The sequence below is a fragment of the Ambystoma mexicanum genome, chromosome 8 (genome assembly GCF_040938575.1).
Source record: "Ambystoma mexicanum isolate Mex_15411 chromosome 8, UKY_AmexF1_1, whole genome shotgun sequence".
Taxonomy (NCBI): domain Eukaryota; kingdom Metazoa; phylum Chordata; class Amphibia; order Caudata; family Ambystomatidae; genus Ambystoma; species Ambystoma mexicanum.
The window spans coordinates 515,144,796-515,170,717 of record NC_090929.1 but is presented as its reverse complement, the minus strand read 5'-3'; the positions used below and the strand labels follow the sequence as shown (position 1 = coordinate 515,170,717).

Sequence of the window (25,922 nt, the reverse complement as noted above, 5' to 3'; positions counted from 1 at the left end):
TTTTAAACTCCAAGAACCAATACAAATATGTTCCCTGGAACTTGCAGTATCAGAGTGAGACATTTCACCTTCAGTTGTTTCTCTTTTTTTATCAAGTTATATAGTGCAGTGGTGAACTGTCTGGTCTGCAAACCTGACGACTGCGGTTCGATCCCTGAGGTTGCCTTTATTTCATAAATTCAAAGAGGACATCCAGTGTTTCACATTTTAGCTGGGGGAGACTGATTCCACCCTCTGAAAAAAGTGGGTGGACTCAGTCCACCCACGTGTACCCTCAACTTGAGCCCTTTGACAAAAAGGGAATTTGTGAGATGCGATTGAAGTCATGGTTTTTTGCATTGCCTTCTGGGACTTGCAGTTCTGTTTTTCCTAGTGTAGATATTAGATGCCTAGACTGGACAAGCATCTCCCGTGGAACAGTGGTGGAAATGAAAAAAAAATTGAAGGGGATCCCATAAAGGCCGGGCTGGTGGAGGAGTTTGGAGGAGGGGCGGAATTCCGAGGAGGCTGGCTTCAGGGGGGCGGAGCTGGCAGTTGATGCTCAAAATAATAGTTTAAAAATTTTGCGATTCCTTTCATGGCTTGAAAAGTACACAAACCATAGTAAGATACGGGCACATTATATATTTGTGTGAGTACCTTACTATGGTTTGAGTACTTTTCAAGCCATCTTCGCAAGAGTACAAATAGCAGAATCCATTTGGGAACGGCATCCCCGAGTCCCCAGCTTTGCGGGCTCGATCATGTAATCTGATCTGTGTGCAGTGTGCTCGCACAGAGCAGAGGACATTACCGAGCCTGTGAAGCTGGGGGTTCAGTAATCATTGCGTTTTCCAAATGGATTCTGCTCTGTGTGCACAGAGTGCTTTTTGCTCTGTCACGCGGTCCTTCCTTCACCCTCGGCGAACCTGGGGGCTGGCATTGGCAGCAGAGTATCCAGCATGGCAGGAGTGAGTGGGCGCCACCAAAAAAGTCCTGCTACTTTTTCCCCCCAAATGCAGTGCGCGCAATTCCATACGGTTTCATTCATGCCCCCAAACCGGCCACCGCTGCCCCAATACATTTTTTTGTTAACATTAGTGGCAGATAGCATTTTAACACATAACAAAAATAATAAAACGGCAGAAACATTAGAGATGCAGGAAACTCATTTATACAGAGCTCCGTTCAGGACCTCTGGGGCAAAATACATGCACACCTCTTAATTTGCATATGGATTGCACCAACAGAAGGGACTTCATAGAAGAGGACATTGCAAGGAGCATTGTCTTTGATACTTGGAGGCACCATGGAAATGACTTTTGAATAAGTTGCCATAAGTAAGCCTAGTGGCAAATAACCGATACAAAATATAAAAATTGCATTATTATTATATATGGAGCAACTGTATAGTCATTAGGCTTTTATTTTATAAAAGCATCATATATTAACATAAGCTATGAAGTGAAACAGAATCACTTACAGAGCTGCAGATAAGGCACAGTGCGATTAAATGATTTGTCCAAGATCACATACTTTGGTTAAATGTTGAAACCGCAATGTGGACAATTTAAGCAACTCTCAGCACACCTTTCCAGGTTTAGTTGATATACGTATTTATTAAGGTTTTGCTTTGCATTTCATGTGCCTAAATAATACTTTATTTATAGCAATGCTGGAAGCAAACCACATTACAGAATAAACTATCCTTTCATAGTGAACTAACTATACACCATGTACATCGTCATAGAAATATGTTGAGCAGTAAGAATATGGCTTTAGTTTTATTCTCTGCATCCTGCATGCGAAGTCAGAATAGCTTCATGCAGATTAATGTGAGCCTAACAAATCCCCCTTGGGTTTTAAAGCCATAGTCATTATTTCATAAAGCCTGCAGCATTATGCACCCTTCTCACTTATCACTCCCTCCCATTCACATTTCTAAAAGGACAAAAGTCCCTGCTAATAGGTTCCCCCTCCCTTCCATCAGTGCCCAATGTCTCACAATGAAATGCTCTTGCATCAAAGCAACGTGAGAGCCCCTCTGCTGCCCAGAGCTCCTTGGGACATTGTCCTGGCAGCAGGACACCTCTCCTGTTTTGAAAGGGAAGGCGTCCTGCTGACAAGACAATAGGTGTGCTCAGCAGGAATTTCTTGGCACACATTGTCCTGCCAGCAGGACACCTTTCACGTTCGGCACCCTCATTGAGGTGACAAAAGGGAGAGGTGTTCCAATGACAAATGTCCCAGTCTGGCTCTGAAAACAGCACCGGGGGGGGGGGAGGGAGGAGGCGGCTTGCCCCCTCTGGTCCCCTCGCCCCACCCCCTGTTCGGTATGCCACTGGGCCTTTGTGATCTAATGCTGCTCTGTGTGCACAGTGTTCTCGGACAGAGCAGATAAGATCACGTCTGAGCGCACTGTGCTTAATCAAATTCAAGGCTACACCTAGATTTGAGAATCCTGCAGAGTGGATGCGACGCAGGCCAATGTTCACATTAGTATGACATTAGACATTGGAGGCTAATGTTCACAATTCTATATAAATGTGGCACATGCCAATATTCCCAGTTCTAAGTGTGGCACTTGCTAACATTCACAGTCCCATCCAGATGCGACGTAGGCCAATGTTCACAGTCCCATCTATGTGTGGCGCATGCTAACATTCACATTTTTAAGTGTGGGACTTGCTAACATTCACAATTCTATCAAAGTGTGGCACTCGCTGACTCTCACAGTCCTATCCAGATGCAGCGCAGGCCGATGTTCACAATTCTATCAAAGTGTGGCACTCACTGACTCTCACAGTCCTATCCAGATGCAGCGCAGGCCGATGTTCACAATTCTATCAAAGTGTGGCACTCGCTGACTCTCACAGTCCTATCCAGATGCAGCGCAGACCGATGTTCACAATTCTATCCAAATGTGGCACTTGCCAGCCCTCAAAGTCCCATCTAGATGCGACACAGGCCAACATTCACAATTCCATCTAAATGTGGCACATGCTAATATTCACAGTTCTAAGTGTGGCATCTTTCAACATCCATAGTCCTATGCAGACATGCCGCATGCAAACGTCCACAACTCCGTCCAAGTGTGGCACATGCCAACATTCAAAGCTCTAAGTGTGGTACTTGCTAACATCCACAATTCTATCCAAGTGTGGCACTTGCCAGCATTCACAGTCCTACCTAGGTGCGACGCAGGTTAATGTTGTAAGAAATTGAAGTAAGAAATTATTCTGGGGTTGGCAAAGCACACCAGGCAGACACTGCCTGCCCCTGCAGAGGTGAGATTATTATTTTTTTTTTTAGAGTTACAGGTGAGGCTCCGCTCCGTTTTCAAGTTCTTTTGGCTCGGAGTTCGAGCCAAGCCAATCACTTGGCCTTGGTTAGCCTTGGCTACACTTGGCTCCCTCACATCTACTCAGTACATAGGAAGAGCAAGACACTCCTATATCCAGCATTCTGCCTGACCCTATCATTGATCTTGGGAAGACTCCACATTCCTTATTTAAACATGCCACATTCTACAAGTCTCCACCAAGCTACCTAAACCTAGCGCCTGCTTATACATCTGAGCTCCCCGATTTCACCATCATCCAAATCCTCAGCCTATCCGCCATATTCACTTTAAGATCACAAAAGAAAGGTCTACATGCGTTGGCCAATGAGAAAAGCCAACATTTTGACTTACAGATTTAGGTCTACGTTGTCTACGTGTTTAACACCTCCTAACTTCTCAGCTGGCCCGTTGGAATAATTTGAGAACATCAATGATATAGCACCCACAAACCAAAATATAGTTTCTCACACTGTGGATAAGTTGTTTCTCTTAAAATGAAAGGGACTACAGTTAAATTGTCACCTCATTGTTTTTCTGCAGCCCTTAACACAAAAAGAAAATCGTTTTGCACACCTAAAACATGATGCATACAAAGTCCTTGCCAAAATACGGGTATGTCCTTAGAGTTACTGGGAAGAACTGCCAAGATGAAGGCACAATTGCCACCACCACCTTCTTCAAACCCCTGTGTTCGAAATGATTTTAGTCCGATATCCTGCTCTCCTCTTTCTTGCAAAAGCTTTAGAGAGCTGTGTGGCTACACAACTAAACTCAATCTCTGAAAATAACTTTCTGGCAAGTAAACAGTCAAGGGTTCAGGCCAGGGTGCGGTGAAGAAATTGCCACTTTACTAGTTGGAGTTGGTGTACTTCGCGTTATTGACAATGCCGAGATCTGCCTCTAATCCTTCCAAAATGTTTGCAGCCTTTGAAACAGTTGGTCATCAGTTGCTCCTTCACACCATGAGATATCCCTTTTTCACTGACAGGACCTTCTTTAAATAGTGCACTTCATTCCATCAAGACCATTTTCAAGGGGTTAAAATAAAACCTCAAACGCTCTTCCATTTCATTCTCGCTATGGAGTCCCTGAGGGGACATTCCTCTGTCTTGCATTGTTCAACATATATATGAAGCTGTTCGGTAAATTCACCAGACATTGTACCACTAATACACCTTAAGGTCACCAGTGAACAAGACATCATACATCTCTCTGACCTCCTCAGAAAAATGTACCCATAGATGATTCACCACTGCCTTAAGCTCGGGCCCAAAAAGACAGAGGGCCCCATTACGAGTTTGGTGGGAATTGCCATGGAAATACTGCCAAACCTTTTTACTGTTGCCAACTAGAAGGAAACCTTCCCGATTTCAAGGTGGTGTTATTCACCATTATGGAGTCCCGTAGGATTCCACTGGGGTTTGGAAGAATTACTGCTGGTGGTAATACATCCATATTTTTAAGGTGAAGTCAAGGAAATCCCTCCGGCCAAGTGCAGGAGCTATTTTCTCCGCTTTACCTCCGAGCCCGTAATATGGCAAAGCAGTAAAAGGAGTGGTAATTCTGCTATGAGCCCCAGAGCTTTTACTTCTTCTGTATCACTCACTAAGCTCTCCACCCAGGATTTGATATCTTCCCAACCACCACAGTTTCTCGCTCCATATCACTGGGCTTCCTCCTCAACTGTTCAACCTCCACAACAGGAATGTTGTCAAAGGAATCTGTTTTGAACTCCAGTTTGCTGAAAAAGATGAAACGTCTCATCCAGGAATACGTTTTATGCTCAGTGGGCATCTTAGTCCTCTCTAAATTGGACATTGGACAAATTCACCTGGCTGGCCTTACTAAAAGGACACCTGAAACCACTGAACGCTATACATTTTGCCCCAGCTCATCTAATTTCCCCCTCCTTCCCCTCCAATGGTTTCTGTTTGATACTCAAAGCATATTCAATATAGCCTGCATTACCTATAAGGACATCCATCCAAACTCCCTTAAATACTTGGCCAACAAACACACTATATCTGTAGAATACAGAGACTTCTGCTGCAATGTGCATCCAACATCCCACCCACCTTCAAGAAAAAGCAAACACTGCAGTAGTTATTCTGGGGTGGAGCCGAAAAGTCGGGAACTTTCAACACCATAATCTGATGGCACCATCCTCCTGTGTTTTCAAGAAAGAACTCAAGACCTTGCTGTTCAAGAAGTAGGTCAGATTCAAAGTTTCCTCATGGGTGGAAAGCCTTAATTCTTTGATACATTTTCAGTTTTTAGTTTGTGGAGAGGCTGATGTACAATTTATTTATAGAGCCCACCCCTCACCTCCATCGTACTGGAAAAACAGCAAGAAAACACTATGCATGAAACCTGGTATCATCCCAAACCCACATCAGAGATATGGGAGATGTCACACGCTCAAACAACCGTATTGAATGTAACCCTGAACTGATGAGGTAGGCATGAGCCTGCAGACACCTCTGGACATAGAAGAACTATAAGTAAAGTCTGACAGATGTGAAGTGATGTCATGAAGAAGAGGACGCAATGAAACCAACATATGAATATCTAAAGAATGAAGATGTGACTGAAGTGTCAAAGTAAACGTATATGCGAATATGAAGAAAATCGTATGCACTAAGAAGATAAGTAACAAGAGATGTAGTAGATGTATATATGCAAAAACATAAGGTAGACAAGACAACGTAGAAGCATGCCAATTAGGAAACAGAATGTGGGTAAAGCAGCCATGATGTGAAAATGGACGTCAGCATCGTGTAAAAGTAAGCGAGAAGCCTGGAGAGGGGAAAGACCAAGGGTACAGAGCCGACGGGCATTGGACTACAAATTTGTGCAAAAACAAAGGGTATTTGCTTGCCTCAGAATCAAGGATTCCACAGCAAGAAGCAACTTCAAGGCTTGAAAGGAGTCGCAGAGGATAAGCTACATATGCAGGAGATATTTCTCTTAGATTAAGCACAGGGGTGTTGTTCAATTAAAGATGCAGAAAGCTCATGCAGAATATAGTAACCAAGTCTCCAGAGGCCAAGGAGAGTAATAGCACCCAATATAATTGAATCAAATAGCACTAAATAGAAGGGCAAAATGGACAAAATCATGGTCTCCTCAAACGTGATCCAGGATTAGAAAACAAGGCCTATTCATAAGGCTCCAGACAAATATAGCAATGCACCTTCACTCCCTTTAACGTTCTGAGGAAGAGAACAGTCAGCAAGGTCCACTACAAAGAGGAAGCCTTGGCTTAGGGCCTAGCTGATGAGATATGGTCGGCTAGTTAGCTAAGAAAGGCAGTTGTTTGACATTGTTTCCTTGCACCTGGGTTTCATTGCTTATGTGCTGTTAATGAGCCGAATGTCCAAGGTTGGTAAGAGAGTGCAAACCAATCACGAGGGCCTATGTAATGGTGGACCATACTTTGTTGCAGAAGTCTATCCGCTGCTATTATTACATTATTATCTGCATTTCACATAGAGGTGGTTCAAGGTGTGCCTACCGAAATAAGAGGCATCCAATGATGATACTAACACTGATACAAACCATAAGTATACATTTCCCTTAACCAATCCCTCCACCCAGTATGTTTTTGCTGTTAGCCACGTAGGATGATATTGAGATATAAAATCTTTTGTGTAACTGAAATGCATTGAGAGTGTCTGAGCTGCAATCTGTTTGTTCACCAGGTTTCCCTACTTTATTTAATTGATAATAAAGTACTATTTTGCCATATTACTTGTGTCTGTCTGGTTTTTTGGGCCTGAGATCATTTATTTGGTAATCCCATTCAGCACTTGGAACGCTCCAGGTGCTATTGCACACGTTTTTCAAAAGTCACTTTGTTATGGGTGCTTCACCTTTAGTGAAGTGTGAGCTGGAATGTATTTTGTGCCATGAAGTGCTTTTTCAAGGCTTAAAAATGAGAAAACAATTGACCCTTCTAGTTCTTCATGATGTACCAATGATTCCATTAAACCTGTTAGAAAAGCTTAGATGATGTAAGTTCCTGATAATTTAGTCTTTCTATCTGCGATCCTATTCCAGAAATGCCTCATTCACAGGAGTTCATTATCACCAATCAGCTGATTTTCTAACCACCTCCTTTATAAGCGTATACTTAGCCACTCTTAATCTATATGTTGTCTGTTCATGGCTTCTCAACTCCCTCCTGCTCCTCTTCTCCCTGGCCCATTCACATTACTTCCCTTTTCTAACAACATCTCTTTCCGCATGCCCACAGCTTTTGCGAGTTCTCAGCAATCTCCAGATTCTTTTGCAGGGTGCCTGTATTTTTCCACACCCGTTGCCTGATGACAGCACCTCAGTACCTTCCATTATGGGATAGGTGTAATGCTCTTGCATCCTGTTCCTTTCACCCTCCCAAGAATGCTGTTCGCTATGTGCTTTCAACCCTCTTGCCGACTGCTCCCGCTATCCCTCTTTGAATTCTGTTCACACCCGACTTACATTCTTTTACCTTATCCATAAGAGTTTAGGGACTCCCATCATCAATTCCATATTCTCCACTGCTACCTCTCTCCGCCAATTCTTGTTTCTGATTATGGGTCTCCCATGAATGGAGTGAGCGTACCTGCTTGCATTCTTCCTGGATGGCCATCTTGTTCCCTCCCTTGGATGCAGCTAGCTTCCTGATTGCATTCCAAACTCTACCCACATCACTGTTTGCCCCCTTGCTTGCCCCCATCTTCCCTCCCATCCCTCTAAATGCTAAAAATGGCCCTAGCTTCTCATTCAGCTTCCCCTTGGTCCCCAACTTCTTTACACTTTTAAGTATCCCTTGTGTTCTGAGGACCATTCCTATTGACTTGTCTATGTTCCAGCGAATCAACCACTGAATCCCTTTGCCTATGCTATGTGACGTTACTGGGATTTATACCATGTACCACTGCCATCTGCCAGGTGCTCTGGTGGATCTGAAACAGGAGGCAGGTAAGGTTAGTGGGAAGAGAGGGGAACAGATGGGCTTTGCTGCTGTGTGCATGACAGTAGATCGGAACTACCTGTTGTAAGGGTGCAGAAGTAAGGCTTGGATACAATGGTAGTATGTTTTTGTGCAAAAACCTTTATTTTATGAAAAAGGGCTGGAGAAATGCCTCTCTGGCCCTAAAACTAAGAGGGCTTCCCTTCCTCTAAGAAAACGAATGAAATTGTCAGAATGTCCAAATTATAAAGGTCGTCCTTGTTGTCTCAAAAGGCCTATTTCTGTCCCTAAACCTAATAACATAAACCTACTGTGCAGGGATGATTTAATCCTACAGTAAAGTGTTCTATGTAACTCCACTAAACAGAAAGGTTCCCAGCCTCTTTGGTAAAAAGTGGCAAAAATAAAGAAATGTTAAAAACTGTAGGATTCCAAGCTTAGGGTCGTAATCGATTCTTTAGCTTCTATTTTCTTTTTTTATTTCTTTGGAAAATCTAATCCAACAGAAACATTCCCAGTCTCTTGGATACAAAGTGCCAAAAATAAGGAAATGTTCAAAACTGTAGGACGCCACGGTTTGGGTAGGGATCCTTTCTCCTACAATCCTTCTTATAGTGTCCTTGTTCTTTTGGGGCCTCCCATACCTGTAGTTGCATAAACTAATGTCAATAGGTAGGTCACAAGAATATCTTCCCTATGCTTTGCCTATTTATCCTACCAACTTGGCACACTCCTTTTGCCAAGTATAGGATTTGTTGCACTGTATCTTCTTCTAGGTGCAAATCCCTGTCTCCCAATATAACTGTTTCCTTCCCTCTCCTGCCAAGCAGTTATGCTTTCATGAAACTTCTTATTTAGGTGTGGGTCCCAGGCTCGCAACATTCAACTCGGCTTGGCATACTCTCCTGCCAAGCACGCATCCTCTCATGGACTGTCCCTCTACAGCTGTGAGTCCCAGACTTGTAACATTCACAGTTGCTTGCTTTACTCTCCTGCCAAGCAATAGTCTCAATGTGGACAGCTTCTTAATGGGTGCGGGTCCCAGACACTCAATGTTCCGATTTGTTTGTGACTTTCAAATGGGTGCGTGTCCCAGTGCTGCACTCGCTTCCCAGGGTCCCATACCCTCCTATTGCGGTGTTCGTCTTCACCACCTTGCTCCCAGAGACGACCTGCATCACTAGTGCTACCTACTTATCTGTTAGCTTTCCTCTAAGGTACCAGCATTTTCCAAATGGCTGCAGATTCCATGGAGGCTCTGGTCATGTTTGGTGCTTCATCGCGGTCAGTAGCGGTTTGTCTGACGTCTGTTCTTCTCGGTGGTGTGACCCTTCTGCTAGGCGCTTTACGATGCTCGGAGAGCCTGGAGTTTCCAGACAGCAATAACAGTCCTGGCTACTGGGACCTTGCTTGCGTACTCCTCCTCCACCACTCTCGGCTATCCACCAGCTGGCTCTTGCTCTACTTGCCGCTGCCCGGCTTGTCAGTTTCCTCTTCGGAGCATCGATCTCTTCTGCCATCTCGGCTATCTGAAGTTTAAACTCCAGCGTTGGGAAAGGGAGGAGCTGTGGGCCAATTACGTTTGCTGGAAAGCTAGAGCGCTCATTCTGCTTCACGATAGTGATCCTTTGACTCAAGATAATCATCTTCTCAGTACATGTCAGAGTCATTTGTAAGATACTTTATATTTTTGTTAACTTTGAGCCTTGTCAAGCATATTAGATTGACTAGCGTGACAATAATAGATATTGGCTTGATCACAAGAAGGGAGGGGAGGGTTGAACATTAGAGAGGGGTTTAGAGATACTAATGCGAGGACATGCTGCATTCTCTGAACATTTTCATCACTATTCCCATAAGGGGGTTCCTGCCCATGTGATCCTCCCTTGGTGCACCCCCCGCCTCCATGGGGACTATTGTACTGTGGACGTACCGGCCTGGCCCTATGGGAAAGGTTCTTTCCCCTAGGGGACAAGGGAGGACATCCTCAGATTCGTCACACCAGGTACTATGTGAGGGTCTCTTTCTAGGTGGTCTGGGTCTCTTTCTAGGTGGTCTGTGTCTCTTTCTAGGTGGTCTGATGTTTGCTTACATTGAAGGTCTCCACCTTTTTGTAAATGATTCACTCTTCTAGGTAAGGTGCTCTCTCCTGACCCTTGAGGTCTGGCCTGAACTTTGTAAAACTCTCTCTCGGATATATATACACAAAAATATGGCTTAAGTCGTTGAGAGCGCTGTGCTGCTTTTCACTGCAGGGGTCAAAGAGTAAACCACTCTGGAATAGCTCAAGAACACATCCGTTCAATGGCAATGTGATGTGTTCATGTTGCAGAAGAAAGACCCCAGCACTCGAATTTCAGAAAAAGTGCACACATTTACATTTACACGGATTACTGTCCGGTCTTTACAAGTATTCATAGGGGGGCAGCCAAAGGACCCCATTACATTACATTATATAGGGGAATCCTATGGAGAATACATATTTGTCTTTGGTCCCGAATACTCTATTTAGAGTTACAATTCAAGTATTTACTTTGTGTGTGGAAACGCATTTGTAGATCCTCCATGACAAAGATGTTTCAATTTCTTCGATGAGCACTGGCAGGACATTCTCTGGAAGGCTTATTCATATTACTGGTTAATGCTACATTTACGCGCCTGCTGACAAACTCCATTCAGTAACTCCACTATTTGTGTATCGCTTAGTTGTAAGCTTTGCACTTTAGACGGAATTGCATATTTGCACAGCACCTTACCATGGTGCTTAAGCTCGTTTTGCACAGTGTACCTGGATATGTTTTTGATGTAACAGCATTATGTATAAACTGCAATTGGCACTAAGCACTTTACTCAGAAAAGTTAGAATAATTTACAGTTAACCGCAGGCCTCGTGCATAAGCAATCACAGTCACATAATCTAGCAATGTTGACAAGATTATATTCATATTTTATTTATTGCGGTAGCACTTTAAAGTCACTATAGATTTAAAGGGCACTAGGCTAAAATGGCAGCCGAATTAGAGTGAAGAGTAACTAAGTGTCTCATTCTGATCATGATGATAATGAGACAATCATGTGATTTCTTTTTGCGCGTTAGGCTTGCTGTTCAAATGCTAAAAACGATTAATTTCACTTTTAACATAAGCCTGAGGAAGTCCTTAACAGGCCAGAATGCGTGGCAAATTCTAACCCGGTTTTTTTTACGGGTACTCTTACTTGTTTGTTCTCATGTCAACAATGAGTTTTACCAAGGTTTTACAGCCAATGCTTTAATAAAATTACATTTTTGCATTTTTTCCTAATTTCGAGTGCTGGGGTCTTTCTTCTGCAACATGAGCATTAGCATCGCATTGACATTGAATGGATGTCTGTTTGGTTGGACTTTTCTTCTTGAGATATATATTCAATTAAAGAACTTTGTTAAAGGGACGTTCTTGTTAAGTTGGAAAATGGCAGTTTTAAGGTGACACTTTGTAAATTGGACACAAATATTGCTATGTTGGGTAAGTATGATATTAGTAAGTTGTAGGAAAATAGCATGCACTAGTAAAAACCCATGAAATTCACTGAAAAAAAGTTTGTTAAAGGGACGTTATGGTTACAAGTAAAACCGAAACCCCCCAGAAATTCACCAGTTGTGCTAAGCTAAGCAACCATAACTCGCGCCACCACTGTGCACTGCTAAGACTAACACCCAGGGCATCAAAGATGACATCAGACTTTATGAAAACATTTATATCTAGATCTAAAATCTTTTTGCAAACGTTTGTGTAGATTCGTCAAATTGCACCACACCCCCGTCTAATTTTGCCCCCTCTTGACAAAATCTCACCAAACATTGCAAAAACATGTATATCTAGATCTATAATGTTTGTGCACACCTTTGAGTAGATTCGTCAAATGGCACCACATTTATAAACCTGTACAATAATTTGGGACCCCCCCTCTAATTTTGCCCCCTCTTTACAGAATCCCACCAAACTTTGCAGACTCATTCGGAATCAGGTCAAGAATATAAGTGCAAGACTTCATGCAGTTTAATTAAGTGGCACCAAAGTTATAAGCCATCTAAGAACTGCTTTTCAGCAGCCCTGTAATGCCGAGGTGTCCGCAAACTTCACAAGACTGTTTGCGAACATCCGGCCGTTTTGCTGACTTTTGCAGCAAAAACACCCGTTTTATTTGCTTCTTGCAGCCATATCCCATCCCGTCCTCTTCACCCCTCGCCTCCCCAGAGATTATTTGATAAGTTTTACAAGTGCAATGTTGTGTTTTTTAATATGTTTTTACTGTGATGTCCGCAGACAACGGCCGCTGTCCACGAATCCAAGATGGCGGGCGTTTCCAAAAATCTGATGCACTTCGCGCTTTTCACCTTTCAATCAGTGGGAGTGCCAGATGTCCGCGGATACCACGTTGACCTCTAAACTAATCAGAGTCCTGTCCGCACACCGAACAGTGAAATGGGTTCAGCGGACAGGCCACAGATATCAATAATTTTGACTTACATTTTGGTCATTTAAAAAACAGACGGATTTACACCAAATTAACAAAAGCTCACTTTCGGGACCAAGCCGCCGCTCCTGCTGCAAATTTGGTTAAAATCCATCCAGCAGTTTGCGCTGTAGGCGTGAGCAAAGTTTTTTCCCATTATGTCTATGGAAAGCAAAACAATTTTGGAACCCCCATTACAACTTTGCCTCCCCTTGACGAATCCTCATCAAACTTGGCAAAATAATTCAGAGTGGCCCCTAGACTTTTTTTGCAAAGTTTGGTGAGGAGTCGTCTACAGGGAGCAAAGTTAAAAGCCTCCCACTAAGTGCTCTTCCTATGAGTTGAGTAACTTAACCATAACTACACGTCCGCTACCGCAATATATATATATATATATATTACACGGCCTGCGGTAGCGCCCGTGTAGTTATGGTTAAGTTGCTAAACCCATAGGAAGAGCACTTTGTGAGCGGTTTATAACTTCGCTCCCCCTGAATGAATCCTCACCAAACCTTGTGAAATAAGTATATGGCCCACTCTGAATTGTTTTGCAAAGTTTGTTGAGGTTTGGTCTAGGGGGGGCAAAGTTATAGGGCGGGTCACAACATTTCTTTTTTTCCCATAGACTGAATGGAGAAAAAAAATTTGTTGCACCTACAGCCGAAACCGCTGGATGGATTTTCACCAAATTTGCAGTAGGAGCAGCGGTTTAGTCCCGAAGGCGTGCTTTTTGGTGAAAATCCGTCCAGTAGTTTTTATTTTTTTTAAATGACCAAAAAGTAGGTCTAAAAAAATTAGTTATATCTATGTCTGCTCCGCGGACGATGTCATCAATGATATTTGTGTTGTTATCTTTGATGTCCTGGGTGTTGGTGTTAGCAGTGCACGGTGGTGGCACGAGTTATGGTTGCTAAGCATACCATAATTGGCGAATTTCAGGTTTTTTTTTATTTTACTTGTAACCATAACGTCCTTTTAACAACATTTTTTTTACTGAACTTCATAGGTTTTTTAGTGCAACTTAACCATAACGTCCCCTTAACAAAGTTTTTTCATTGAATGAATATATATTTATATATATATATATATATATATATACATACACACACACACACACACACACACACACACACACACACTCACACAAGGACACTTCATGTTCATTTCCTGAAATTGAACTACTGTGCTTAGAGCCATGTCAAGGTCATGAAGCAGGATCTTATAGAGAGTGTTTAACTTCCCCATGCCCCACCTCAAGTACAAGGAGGCACTAAAAAACCCTCTATTCTGTAAAGATGTTTGAGCTTCAAGAGTCCTCCTTTTGCATATCCGCAGCAAAAACTGCCAGTCCACAGGTGATGCAAGAAGCCGGTACTTGCCACACAGAAACAAACAGTCAATGTATGGGAAAATGCCAAGACAACATAGACCACATACTTTGATCGTGGCTTCATAAGCCTTCAAGTCGGAGTCCTACCACTAGATCTCCTCTAATTGTCTGCTGGTATCCAGGAATGAAACTGCGTGCTAACCTGTGAACTGCACCCTGCCATTTCCATGACCTCTATTTCTCTCACGTTCCCCTATATTTACATGCTGTGATGCAACTACCTTCTAAGCGAATCCCTAGAATCCAAGGAAGCGTTCAGGTCTGCTGCAGACCGAACCCTCTGCCGATAATCCATAGTTAGTTGGATGCCATAGGTATGTTCTGTTGTCTAATACTCAAAGTTGTGCTAACGTTCATGCTGTCTGCCGTTTTAGGTCACGGGATGCTGGTGGACAAAGATGGGCAAACGTATGAAGGCTCCTTCCATAATAATAAGAAACACGGGGAAGGCCAAATGAGCTACAGGTACGTTACAAAAACCTGCAGAGGAATTGTTCACTGATTGGTTGAGGTAGAAATGTTGATATTTTTGTGTATTTTATTGTTGTTTATTTGTATTGTATTGTTTATTTATTTATAGAGCGCACCGGGCCGTTAGGCAACTGGACGCTAATGAAGTCTTAGGTTACAGTTACATCTTAGGTTACATTTACATCTAAGGTTACAGCTATATTTACATTTATATGAATAGCTTAAAATAACATATAAGAGTGACAGTAGTGTGCAGCGTGGAAGGTTAGCATTGGTATGTACATGTGTAACACAGGTAAGGTTACGGTTACATATATAGGATTTATATTAGCTGGAAAGAGGGAGTGTGATGAGGTGGTTGGTGGATGGGTAGGTGGATTTTAATACGGTTTATCTCTGGTTACCCGTGTTCTTTTAAGTTGAGCAAAACCAAGCCATTTTTCTGCTTGTTTGTAGCGATCTGTGATTACTTGTACAGAAAAGGCATTCTATTGCTTAGGAAGAAGCATTGGTTACTTTACTTGGATCATGGTAGTGTTGGCAGCACCTGACGTGTTGCCTGCTTGTTTTTGTCAAAAGGGCTCTCATCTAACCTTGTGAGTAGGCAGTGTTGAAGGTCTCTTCAGCTTTAAATTATGTAAGAATGTCTATTTTTCACAACTACTTAAGAAATGACAGGATGGCAAAATGTCTCTTTCTCAATACTGTTCCAAGAATGATTTCCCCTGTAGAGAGGCTGATGTACACGTCATCTGTAATGCCCACCCCCACTTACCACAATCATGTTGGAAGAACAGCAAGAAATCACTGTACATGACACCTTGTATCGTCCCAATACTGCATAGAAAATATGAGAGCCGTTATGCGCTCAGACAACCGTACCAAATGTTCCCTCAAACCGATGCGGTAGAAGGATGTCTGCATACACCATTGAACATAGAAGAGCTATAAGTCGAGTCCGACAGGTGTAAAGTGATGTCATGAAGAAACGATACAAGGACACACTGCGAATACTTAAAGAATTAAGTTTTACCTGTAGCAACAAAGTCACTGAACATGCAAATACAAAGAAATCATACACACTGAGAAGATAAGTGAGAGGAAATGCAGTAGATTTACATACACAGAAATGCAAGGTAGATGAGACATATAGAAGCTTGCTGCAGCAGAAAATATAACATGTATAAAGCGGCCATGATGAGAAGATGGATGTTGGTTTCGTATAATAGTAAGCTAAAAAGCCCCAAGGAGAAGACACCAAGTCTGCAGAGCTGACGGCCACAAGGATACCGATTCATGTATGAACAAAGAATATTTGTTTGCCTCAGGATCAAGGATGCCGCAGCAAGAAGAAATTGCAAAGTACTGAAGGATTTGAAGAGGATAAGCCATGTACATAGGACATATTTCTCTTAGATTAAGTAAAGGAGTAAACATTTGTAAGTGCCAAATATTGAATAATCAAAGATGCAGAAGGCATATGCAAGACGGGACAACCAAGTCTCCAGAGGCCAAGAGGAATAATAGCACCCAGTGTAATTGAATCAAATAGCACTAAATAAAAAGTTAGCATGAACGGAATTGTGGTGTCCTCACACGAGGTGCAAGACTGGAAAACCAGGCCTATTCATTAAGCTTCAGATGAAGATGGCAATGTACCTCCACTCCCTTTAAAAGTCTCAAGGAAGAGAACAGTCAGCCAGGTCAACTACAAAGAAGAAGCCTTGACTTCGGGCCTAGCTGATGAGAGATGATAGGCTAATTGGCCAAGTGGGCAGTGGTCTGATGTTGTTGCCCGCACCTGGGTTTTGTTTTGCTTATGTGCTGCTAATGAGCCAAATGTCCAGGGATGGGAGAGAATGCCAACCAACCATGAGGGCTTATGTAGCAATGGACCTTACATTGTTGCAGAAGCCAATCAGCTGCTGTTATTCTGCTATTAATCTGTATTATACGTAGTAAGAGGTAGTTCAAGGCGTACATATCAGGTAAGGGGTAGCCAATTGTGTTACTAACACCTCAACAAAGTATAGGTATATACGTTCCCTTAACCAATCCCTCCTTTCGATAGGTTTTTACTGTTTGCCATGTAGGATGACATCATAGCTGAAGTACATCGAGGAATAATGCTTTTGTGTAATTGAAATGTTTTCGAGAGTGAGTGAGCTGCAATCTGTTTTTTCAGCAGGTTTCCCTACTTTATTGAGCTGATAATAAGGTTGTATTCTGCCATATTCTTTGAGTCTGCCGGGTTATTTGGGTTTGAGATCGTTTATTGGCAAATCCGTCTGGCACTTGGAATGCTCCAGGTGCTACTGCACATTTTGGTAGCGGTGTGGATGGTTCTGATCCAATTTCCCGGTGCCATTGGCTTCCAGTGGCTGCAAGGATTAAGTTCAAGACCCTCTGCATGGTCCACAAGGCCTTCTGGGGCATTGGTCCACAATACCTCCAACTCTCTCTTTGTAAATACCTTCCTACTCGAGTTCTTCGTTCCTCCTCCTCCAACTCCCTCAGGGTCAGTCGCTTCTCCAAGCAAGGAGTTGGTGGTAGATCTTTCATCGGCTGGGGCCTCCCTCTGGAACAGCCTCCCTACCTCTCTGAAACTTGAGGAGAACCATCTCCAGTTCCAGAAGCACCTTAAGACCTTCCTCTTTGCTTCTGCCTTCTCTGTGCTGATTTCTTGTCTGATACTGCACTGGTCACCTGGCTACCCTCTGATTTCGGGCCCTGGTCCCTGCCCGTCCATTTGCACACCCGCACTGCCTCCCGGCAACCCTTGCACTTGGGTCTGTATCTTTAACCCTACAGTCCCCCTACCTGCACTTTTGAACACCTGCTGTCTGCACTTCTTGTTATTGTTTTGATCCCATGTACACCATTGCCCCCTCTCCTTTCCCCTGGCACGTTTGCCGTCCCCTCTCCCCTGCACTTGCGTGATCTCAATGTCACTTGGCCTAGTAAGATCGTTGTCTCTGTTCTCCCTCTGCCCCCCCCCCCTCCTTGCCTCGTCACACCTTGGAACACTTGTGTATAGGCTCGTTACAAATGCCATATCATATCCAGACTTGCGGAGGTTCCTTTGGAGAGCAGAGAAAAACACACATGTGAAAACGAGACAGTCAGCAGGTGCCTCTTTGTAGAAACTCCTGTTTGGTCCCCACGGGCACCCCGCAGACAGAAGGCAAACTGCTAGATTGGGAAAGAGTCGATCCCCAGGGACTCGAGCTGAGCAACAAATGTAAGCAGAGCATCGAAAGTGGCAAACAAAGAGGAGGGATTGTATTGTAAGCATAAATATATATATTAACGTGATATTGTTTTAAGAGAAAGAGAGAGATACTTCAATCCCTAGTCCCAATGGGACAGAAAGGTACACATTAAACTCCCAGAGGGGGTATTTTTGGGAGATTCCCGAGTCAAGGCCGATCTGAAGAATGCGTGTCACACTCCAAGATAAGGGTAAACTGGAGATGAGCTACCTTTACATATGTTTGGGGTTTTAAATATGTCAGCATAAAACCCTTTATTTGTTTAAATTAAGAGGCATAAACAATAATAATAATCTGGCTGGTTATCAGACTGTAAAATGAAGGGATTGACGTCAATCAGAGGAGGATAAAAGTTGAGAAAAAATAGTAAGTGAAATAAGATTCTTAAAGTGTCAATAAAATAGCAGGACAGCAATAATCGATAGGACTATTAACGAAGGAATAAAAAGAACATTATTGCATAGGCTTTAAAATTGGTAAAAGAATTTTGCGTCATCGCTGGTGATTGATGGTGCGTGCCTGAATTGATTGTTGTGGTATAATTGATTAAAGTAATAACACAATGAAAGAACCAGTAAGTATTGACAGTTGAAAATGACTTGTCATTATGGGGGATACTCCCCTGCTACATTGGTGCAAAATATTAATGAGATACACACCCAAGATTTGTCACAGGTTTCCCCCCTTCTCACCTGTCTATGTTGCCTGATGTCCTCTTTAGGTGGAGTCTTCTTTCATATGGTTCGGGACATAAATAAGCCCGCTCGACCGTCCTCGGCTTCCAGATTACGTTCAGCTTCGATGTCCAGGATCACGGGAAACTCTCGGAATATTCAAGAAGGAGTAGCGGGGCAAGCGGAAGCGACGCAGGGATTCCGGGAAGTTAGGAAAGAGGGAAGAAGTCGGGAGAAGGGAATCCAGGGGCCAGGGGATAGCAAGTAGCACTAGAGAAGGTTCGGAGCACACGTCCGATCACAGCTAGTAGCAACGATGAGACGCGGGGGTGTGGCTTCTTTATAGAGGACGCCGCGTAGAACGTGAAGACTGGCAAGCAGCGTTCTGAGCTTGCCGCCATGTTGGTAGTATTATGGAGTGTAAGGCCCGACATGTCAGGGACCAGGAGGCCCAGAAGGGGCGAGTTCGATGGTTCATGACAAGATTAGGAAGTATCATGCTGAGTGGGTAAAAGGCACTGCTGATAAAATGTTCATGCCTTCACCACAAGAAGGTTCGCTATCGAGAACCATCTTGCAACACATGACAAGATACTTACATGCTGCATATACAGGGAAGAAGTTACAGAAAAGATTATCCATTTTAGAACTTTGGAAAATGTATCTGCGTAAGGAAGAAGCCCCGCCCGAAAAGAAGTGGAGGCTTAATCAGCATTACGGGGAGGACAAAACACCCTCCGCTCCTCTTTCTTCTTCTGAAAACAAGAGTACAGGCACTGAGAAACAGGGATTATATCCTTTAAAGGAGCTAAAAGCAGCAGTGGGGTATGTTGATCCGACATGCGCCCCCCGCTTATAATAGTGAGGACAACATGGAAGAGAGGAAGATTAAAGAACGCAAATATATGTCAAAATGTAATGAATATAAAGAGCGCGATGATAGAAGGGACAGACAGATAGAGGTAGAAGAAGAGGCTAAGAGACAAAAAGAAGGGAAGGACAAAGCAAAGGAAGTGACACTAGTGCCGAACGAGTGGATCGGAGGACAGGTATTACTCAAATTAGATGGAAAGGGTATTGACGATGTTAGAAAGAAAAGAAAGGGATTAACGGGAAAAGAAGGAAAAGGAACGAGAAAGGCCATATAAAGAGAAGAAAGAAAAAGAGGAAGCGAAAGGAAAAACAAAAAAGGTATGAGGAACAAAACAGCGAGAAAAAGAGAATAAAGGAGAAGAAACATGATGAAATAGAAACACAGAGAATGAAAACACAGGTTGCAAAGAAGACGAGAGGAAGAAGAGAAAATGGAGATGAGAAGAAGCAAAGAAGAAATGAGAAGGCGTAAGGGACAAAAGGATGACAAAATAGATCACATTGTTAATAGAAGAGAGAGGGTCACAGCAGCTCTGCAGGGTGCTGCAATGGATACCGAGAATACAGACCTGGGCTAATGAGCATGAGGCAAAGGCATAAGCAAATGCATTGGGGATTTATATTGGCAAATGAGGGAGAAAGATGGTTACAAAACTAAAGGGAGTATCAAAGGATCTCCACCGAAAGAAACAGGAGGAAGTTTGGATGACATAATGATGGACGAGCATAAAACACTGTCCTTAAGTAGACTAGATCTTGATGATGAGGAAAGAGAAAACAGACATACCAGCTGGGGTATAATGATGTCAGACGAAGAAACGGATGAAAATGAAAGAGCGCAAATAGAAGACACTTGTGGTTTTTTGATAGATCCAAGCATAGAAAGAAGGGTAAAGTGGTCCGATTTAGAAGACCCAAATGCAAAAACACCAGAACCAACACTATATTCTGAGTATATCCATGCCTTATGTAAGCAGATTAAGGTAATTTCCAGGATGAAGATGAACGGGCGAAACAAGCCGACCCTGGAAGACAAGAAGTGTAGGTGGGTATGATTGTAGACCTGGATTTACACAATTCCCATTATTAGAGAAAGGAAGAGGTCAACCACAATATATACTGTGGCCACAAATGGACAAAGATAATTTGAAATGTAAATGGCCTAGTTTGACTGCAGGTGCAGCAAAAATTGATTTATGAGTTGGAAAGAATGACAGCGGGAATGACGTTAGCAGTGGGTGACATAAAAGGCCTACTAGCAGCTATCCTAGGGGAGAGAGTTGATGACATTTGGAGACGAGCAGGATATGTGTGTGTGACAGCGCAAACAAAGACACACGATGTAGCACATTTAACAATTGCAGGGCAGACGTATGGAGGGCGCTTAGAGTACAATATCCTGACACATCGGACATGGGTGTGATTATTACAAGGAAAATAGATGAGGATGAAGATCCTGTTGCTTTTATTCAAGAAGGTTGGCATCTTGAGACGAGGGAACCGTGGGTCAAAACGGTAACATTATTTTATCATATTTTGTGTCAGGGACTGCCCGAGCCAGTGCCAGGAGTATAAGCGTAGGGAGTATGCCATTGCTGACATTGCTGGACCTAGAATAAATACAAGTTGGCCCAGCGAGAGGCAAGAAACAAGGTAGGAAGGTGGCAGGTGGGAGAGACAGAACCCTAGAACCCCAGTCTCCAGCTGATCTCTGGAAGAATACCAGGATAGAAGTATGAGCACGCTATGACCAAATCCAGTGGCAATGAGGAGGTTGTAAATCCAGGGATTGTATATGACCAGCAAAAGGGAGGGATAATCCAGGGACTTGACTGGAGTCGTCCATTGGATATCTAAATGTTAAGTGTCCTCGCCAAATCCAAAGAAAAATGCTGCAAGATTGGAAACAGAGTGCCTAATGAAGCAATCCTTACCTTAATGAAAGCAGGCAAACTCAGGAAGCATTGCACAGTGAGAGTCCCAGTGTCCAGACCACACCCAAAGGAATAACATTGCATAATGGTGAAATTGAACTCATGTGGAAGTGACCCTGACATTTACGAAAACTAGCCAATTGAGAAAGTACTACATGGGGAGAGTAATGTTGAGAGGCCAAACAACCAAAGGGCATTTGAAGAAGAAGCTTAGTTTTGGGAAACATAATAAAATATCATAATGTGAGAAGACATTGTGTATCCTGAGTGTGGCATGATGACCCCGGTTGATGACCATCAAGCTGTCTCAAGAAATGCTACCAATGAGCACCTCTTCAGATTCTGATAAACCTTTTAATGCATGTCTTGAATGTTAACATTTCTTTATCTGGAATGTGTTTCACTCACCACATATGGCATGACCTTAAGTGGAAAAATCTGTTTCTCACCAGGTCTTTGACCTGTGATTCCAGGATAAGGCAGTTGTCTATAGGTCTCGCAGGTTGTTTGACTGTCTCTGCTCTTTGGACTCGTGCAAACATGCATCGAAAATGTATCTTTGTTTGCACTAGGGAATTGTTGCCCAGCATAATGCTGTTCTAGACCTGCTCCAGTCTGTCCTATTCAGGATTTCATGAAAAATGGTATCAGAAGTTGCTAAAAGATGCAGACTGGTGGGTGTGGTAGGTAAGTCGGAATCTGTGTAGTTCTTTAAATTGTCCCAAATAGTTGAGAGTGGGTTGGGTCCTCTAACTGGACACAATTCTATCTGGGTGTAATGTAGGATGTATTAGATACCACGTGGTCCAATGATTGTTTAGATTAATGTTTTCATGAGCTTTACTGGTCAAGGGAAACAGGAGATTGGGCTCCAGGTAGTAGTTAAGTCGGGATACTTATTGGATGTTGAATAATGGCTTTTTATAAGAAAATTCCTGTTCTTTGAATGAATGAAATGCCAATCTATGGGGTTTGTGAGGGTTTGGCCTGTTCTCATGGTCTTGATGGGGGGTCGGGGGCAGGGGGATGGGTCATGTGAAAAACGTGCCTACAAAAAGGCAGTTTTCACAAACAAATCGCGGCAAAAAGGCTGTAGTGTGGCCCTCCAAAACCCATTATTCCATTCAAGGGGAGAGGGGGACACCCCTGAAACCTCTGCTGCCCTTGTGCCGTATAATAGGAGGCACTTTTACTGGGTCACACCACAGCCTTTTTGCTGTGATTTGTTTGTGAAAAATAGTCTTTTTTGGCAGCAATCTTTTCACTGGACACCCCCCCAGCCCCAACCCCCATCAAGACCACAAGAACAGGCCAAGACACACAAACCCTCACAAACCCCCATAGATTGGCATTTCATTCATTCACAGAACAGGAATTCTCTTATACGGTGGAAGTCGTAGAGCCCCATTCCTCATCCATACACCATTTCCGAGTCTGAGGACTTGGACTAGGAAGGTCTAGGGTATGTTGAGGTACCTGTGCCCATCCACAATGACCTATTCCAGATGTGTACACACACTCGGGCATAAGAGAACATGACAATGCAAGCATCACTGTAATGGTGATACTTCAAGTGCAAGGGCTACTCTGGAAGAGGCACACCCGGGGTGACTCTCCTGACAGGGCCCCCTATGCCCAGGGTTCTTAGTTCAGTTTAAGCTGTTAAACCAGCTGCAGGTTACCCTTGAAGGATCAGTAGAACCTAATTGAAAACAGTGGGGAGATGGAATAACCACAGCAGGATCCTGTATATCCTGCTGTAAAGGGAGGGGGGGAGGTCATGGCCATCCTTATAAAAACGCTGCCCCCTCCCGTTCTCCAGCTGCCGTTTATGTGTTTGTTTTGGTGTGCCACCCCAAGATTTTCAGTGACCTCATCAGGACACCCCTATGAGAAATGTCTGGAGGCGCCACTGTGTGTACTGTCCGGGATCCCTGCAGAGAAATACAAAGCAGGCTCTTAGCCCTGGAGCCGGACCAATCAAAGGAACGTGGAGGAAGTGTGACCAAGTCCTTGCAGGCAGGCTAGGGGCGGGGTCCCTGCAGCCCTGTGTTGGGGGTTCCCATCCGCACCACTATGATGGCCACAGGGACAGTGTATGGGGCCTCCATACACAGCCGCAAGGAATCTTTTCATATTCCCAGTGCTGGCTCTCGCCGGATCCGAGATCCGGCATCAGATGTGTAGCCGGATCTCGGGATCCGGCCAGCCTCAGCGCCAAATAGTCCATCATAAACTAAAGGGCATTTGAAAGAAGAAAAAGAAAATAAGCACTTTCCACATTTCCACATTGGTAGGGAGTGGGGGGCGGAGCCGTAAACAGCACATTGGCGCCATGAGGGCTCTTCTGGCTCCGCCCCCTAGCTATGTCACAGGCTGCAGGAGCCAAGGGAGACCCTCGGCGAACTTGGGGGCTCGCCTCTGTGACCTAATTTGCTCTGTGCAAGCGCATTGTGCCCATCTGTGTGCACAGTGCGCCCCCACAGAGCAGAAGAGATGACTGAGGCGAGCTCCCAGGTTCGCTGAGGGTCAACGCAGTGACTGAGCAGAAAACGTACTGTGCGCACAAAGCAAAATCCATTTGAAAAATGCAATGATCACCGAGCCACCAGCTTTGTGGGCTCGGTGATCGTTGCCTTTCCCAAACGAATTCTGGTATTTGTAGTTTGGGATGTCAAAATACATTCTGACACAGAGGGTGCATGCTGTGATGGCTTGAAAAGTACACATATCATAGTAAGGTATGCTTACTATGTTTGTGTACTGTTCAAGCAATGAAAGAAATTGTGCAATCTTTTTCCAAATTAAGTTTTATTAACATTTTTACATAATACACTTCAACTTGTAGCCACATTGCTTCCAACCCTTTAGTGATAAATAAGAATTTTACATCAGATCCCACCCCTCACCCTCATGCAATTCTATTCGAGTCCATTATTGGCTTGGCCTTAATTTCACACATTTAATTACCATGGTAGTTCTTTCGAGGCTGTTTAGTGTCCATACTCCCCCAAAAAACAGAAGCCAGGCCCCTTCGATATTTGTCCTTGTCTCATCCATCAGGTGTGTCAAATATTCCATATCGTATATGGCGCAGGCTTTTGAGACCCATTCCTTTTCTGTGGGCGCTATGCTTTTCTACCAGCCCTGAGCTATGCAGCGTCTCGCTGCCACCAACAGGGTACGTACCATGTGTCCCTCTCCCACATTTTCTTCGTCCTCTACTTCAAACAGTAGCATTAGGGGGGACATTTTTCTTTGCTGTCCATCCACCCCCTCGAGCCACGCCAGAACTGATTGCCAGTACTGTTGTATGCAGGAAAATTCCCACCACATATGATAGTAGGTACTTTGTGGTTGTCTACACTTCCAGCATCTTGCATCTGCCCCCAGGTACATCTTTGCTAGCACATTCAGGGTGTAATGCCAACAGTGAATGAGTTTTGTCGCCATCATCCTATACTGTGGTGACACCATGGACCGCTTAACTCCTCTACTTATCTTGGTCCACAGTCTATCCGAAATATCCCTGTCCATGTCCACCGCCCACCTGGTTCGCACTGGTAGGACCCCTCTCACATCACTACACCTAAGCTCCTCGTACAGTCTAGCAATACGCCCCTTGGTGCCGGTGCTTTGCAGCAATGCCTTCTCAAACGTTGTGAGCTCCCTCCTCAAGTTGTTTCCCCACTTCTGTTCCGTCAACACCCCCTTGAGCTGTAGGTAACAAAATATTGAAAGTTTTCCCTGGTCAAGCCTGCCTCGTACTAGGATTGGAACTGCCTTAGGTCGGCAATTCGGTCTCTCAAGAGGGCAGCCCAGATGCAGCTAAGCGGCGAGGGCCATGATGAGATGCCAGCGTGTGGCATTGCCTTCCTTCCACACTGACCAGAACACTTTCAGAACGGGATGCATCAACACTCGTTTGGGTATCTTCTTTTTTTTTTTTTTTTTTTATTGAATTTAGCTGAGAAACTCAACTTTTATCAAATACAAAGCTTAATTCATTAAATCTTCATTTCAAAGAACAGTACAGTTAAGAAAGGAATTTTACAAATTACTAAAACAAGAACACCTACATAAGCGCATATTAAAAAGAGGACAACATGTCCAGGCTTTGGATAGTAACATATTATAAGACATCAATACGTTTAAAAGTAAGATAAAATAAAATGCAGATGGACTAACACATTTCCCCTTCTCTTGACCCTCTATAGCTTCTGCACATCAAAGTTTAAGACCCTGCAACCAACCTATTTTCACTGAGCAGTTCACAACCTTACATTTTGGTCAGTATTCAATTTTAAGGCATTCAGAAAGTTATATGTGGCAATGCGGATACTAATGATTCTTGTAGCTAGAATAGTAGTCCATCTGTGCTCTTCTGCCATCCAGCCAAAAAGGGTTAGATGTTTCCAAAAACACTTAGCTCTGAGATCTGTTAAAGCTGGACATTCTACTATTAGATGTTCTAATGATTCTTTAATGTTTTTATTTGTGCAGAATCTACAAAAATTCAACTCCATCTCAATTTG

At 43.6% G+C, this 25,922-nt stretch overlaps 1 protein-coding gene across 5 annotated transcripts in view; it reads left to right on the top strand.

The window, feature by feature from the left end:
* The window catches only part of MORN1 (MORN repeat containing 1), a 2,351,913-nt gene that overhangs the window by 296,221 nt on the left and 2,029,770 nt on the right, over positions 1-25,922 (top strand). For all 5 annotated transcript variants that reach the window (XM_069610184.1, XM_069610185.1, XM_069610187.1 and 2 more), the window contains one exon: positions 14,538-14,628. In XM_069610184.1, the coding sequence (XP_069466285.1) occupies positions 14,538-14,628 (91 nt within the window). The remainder of the gene's footprint in view (positions 1-14,537; positions 14,629-25,922) is intronic.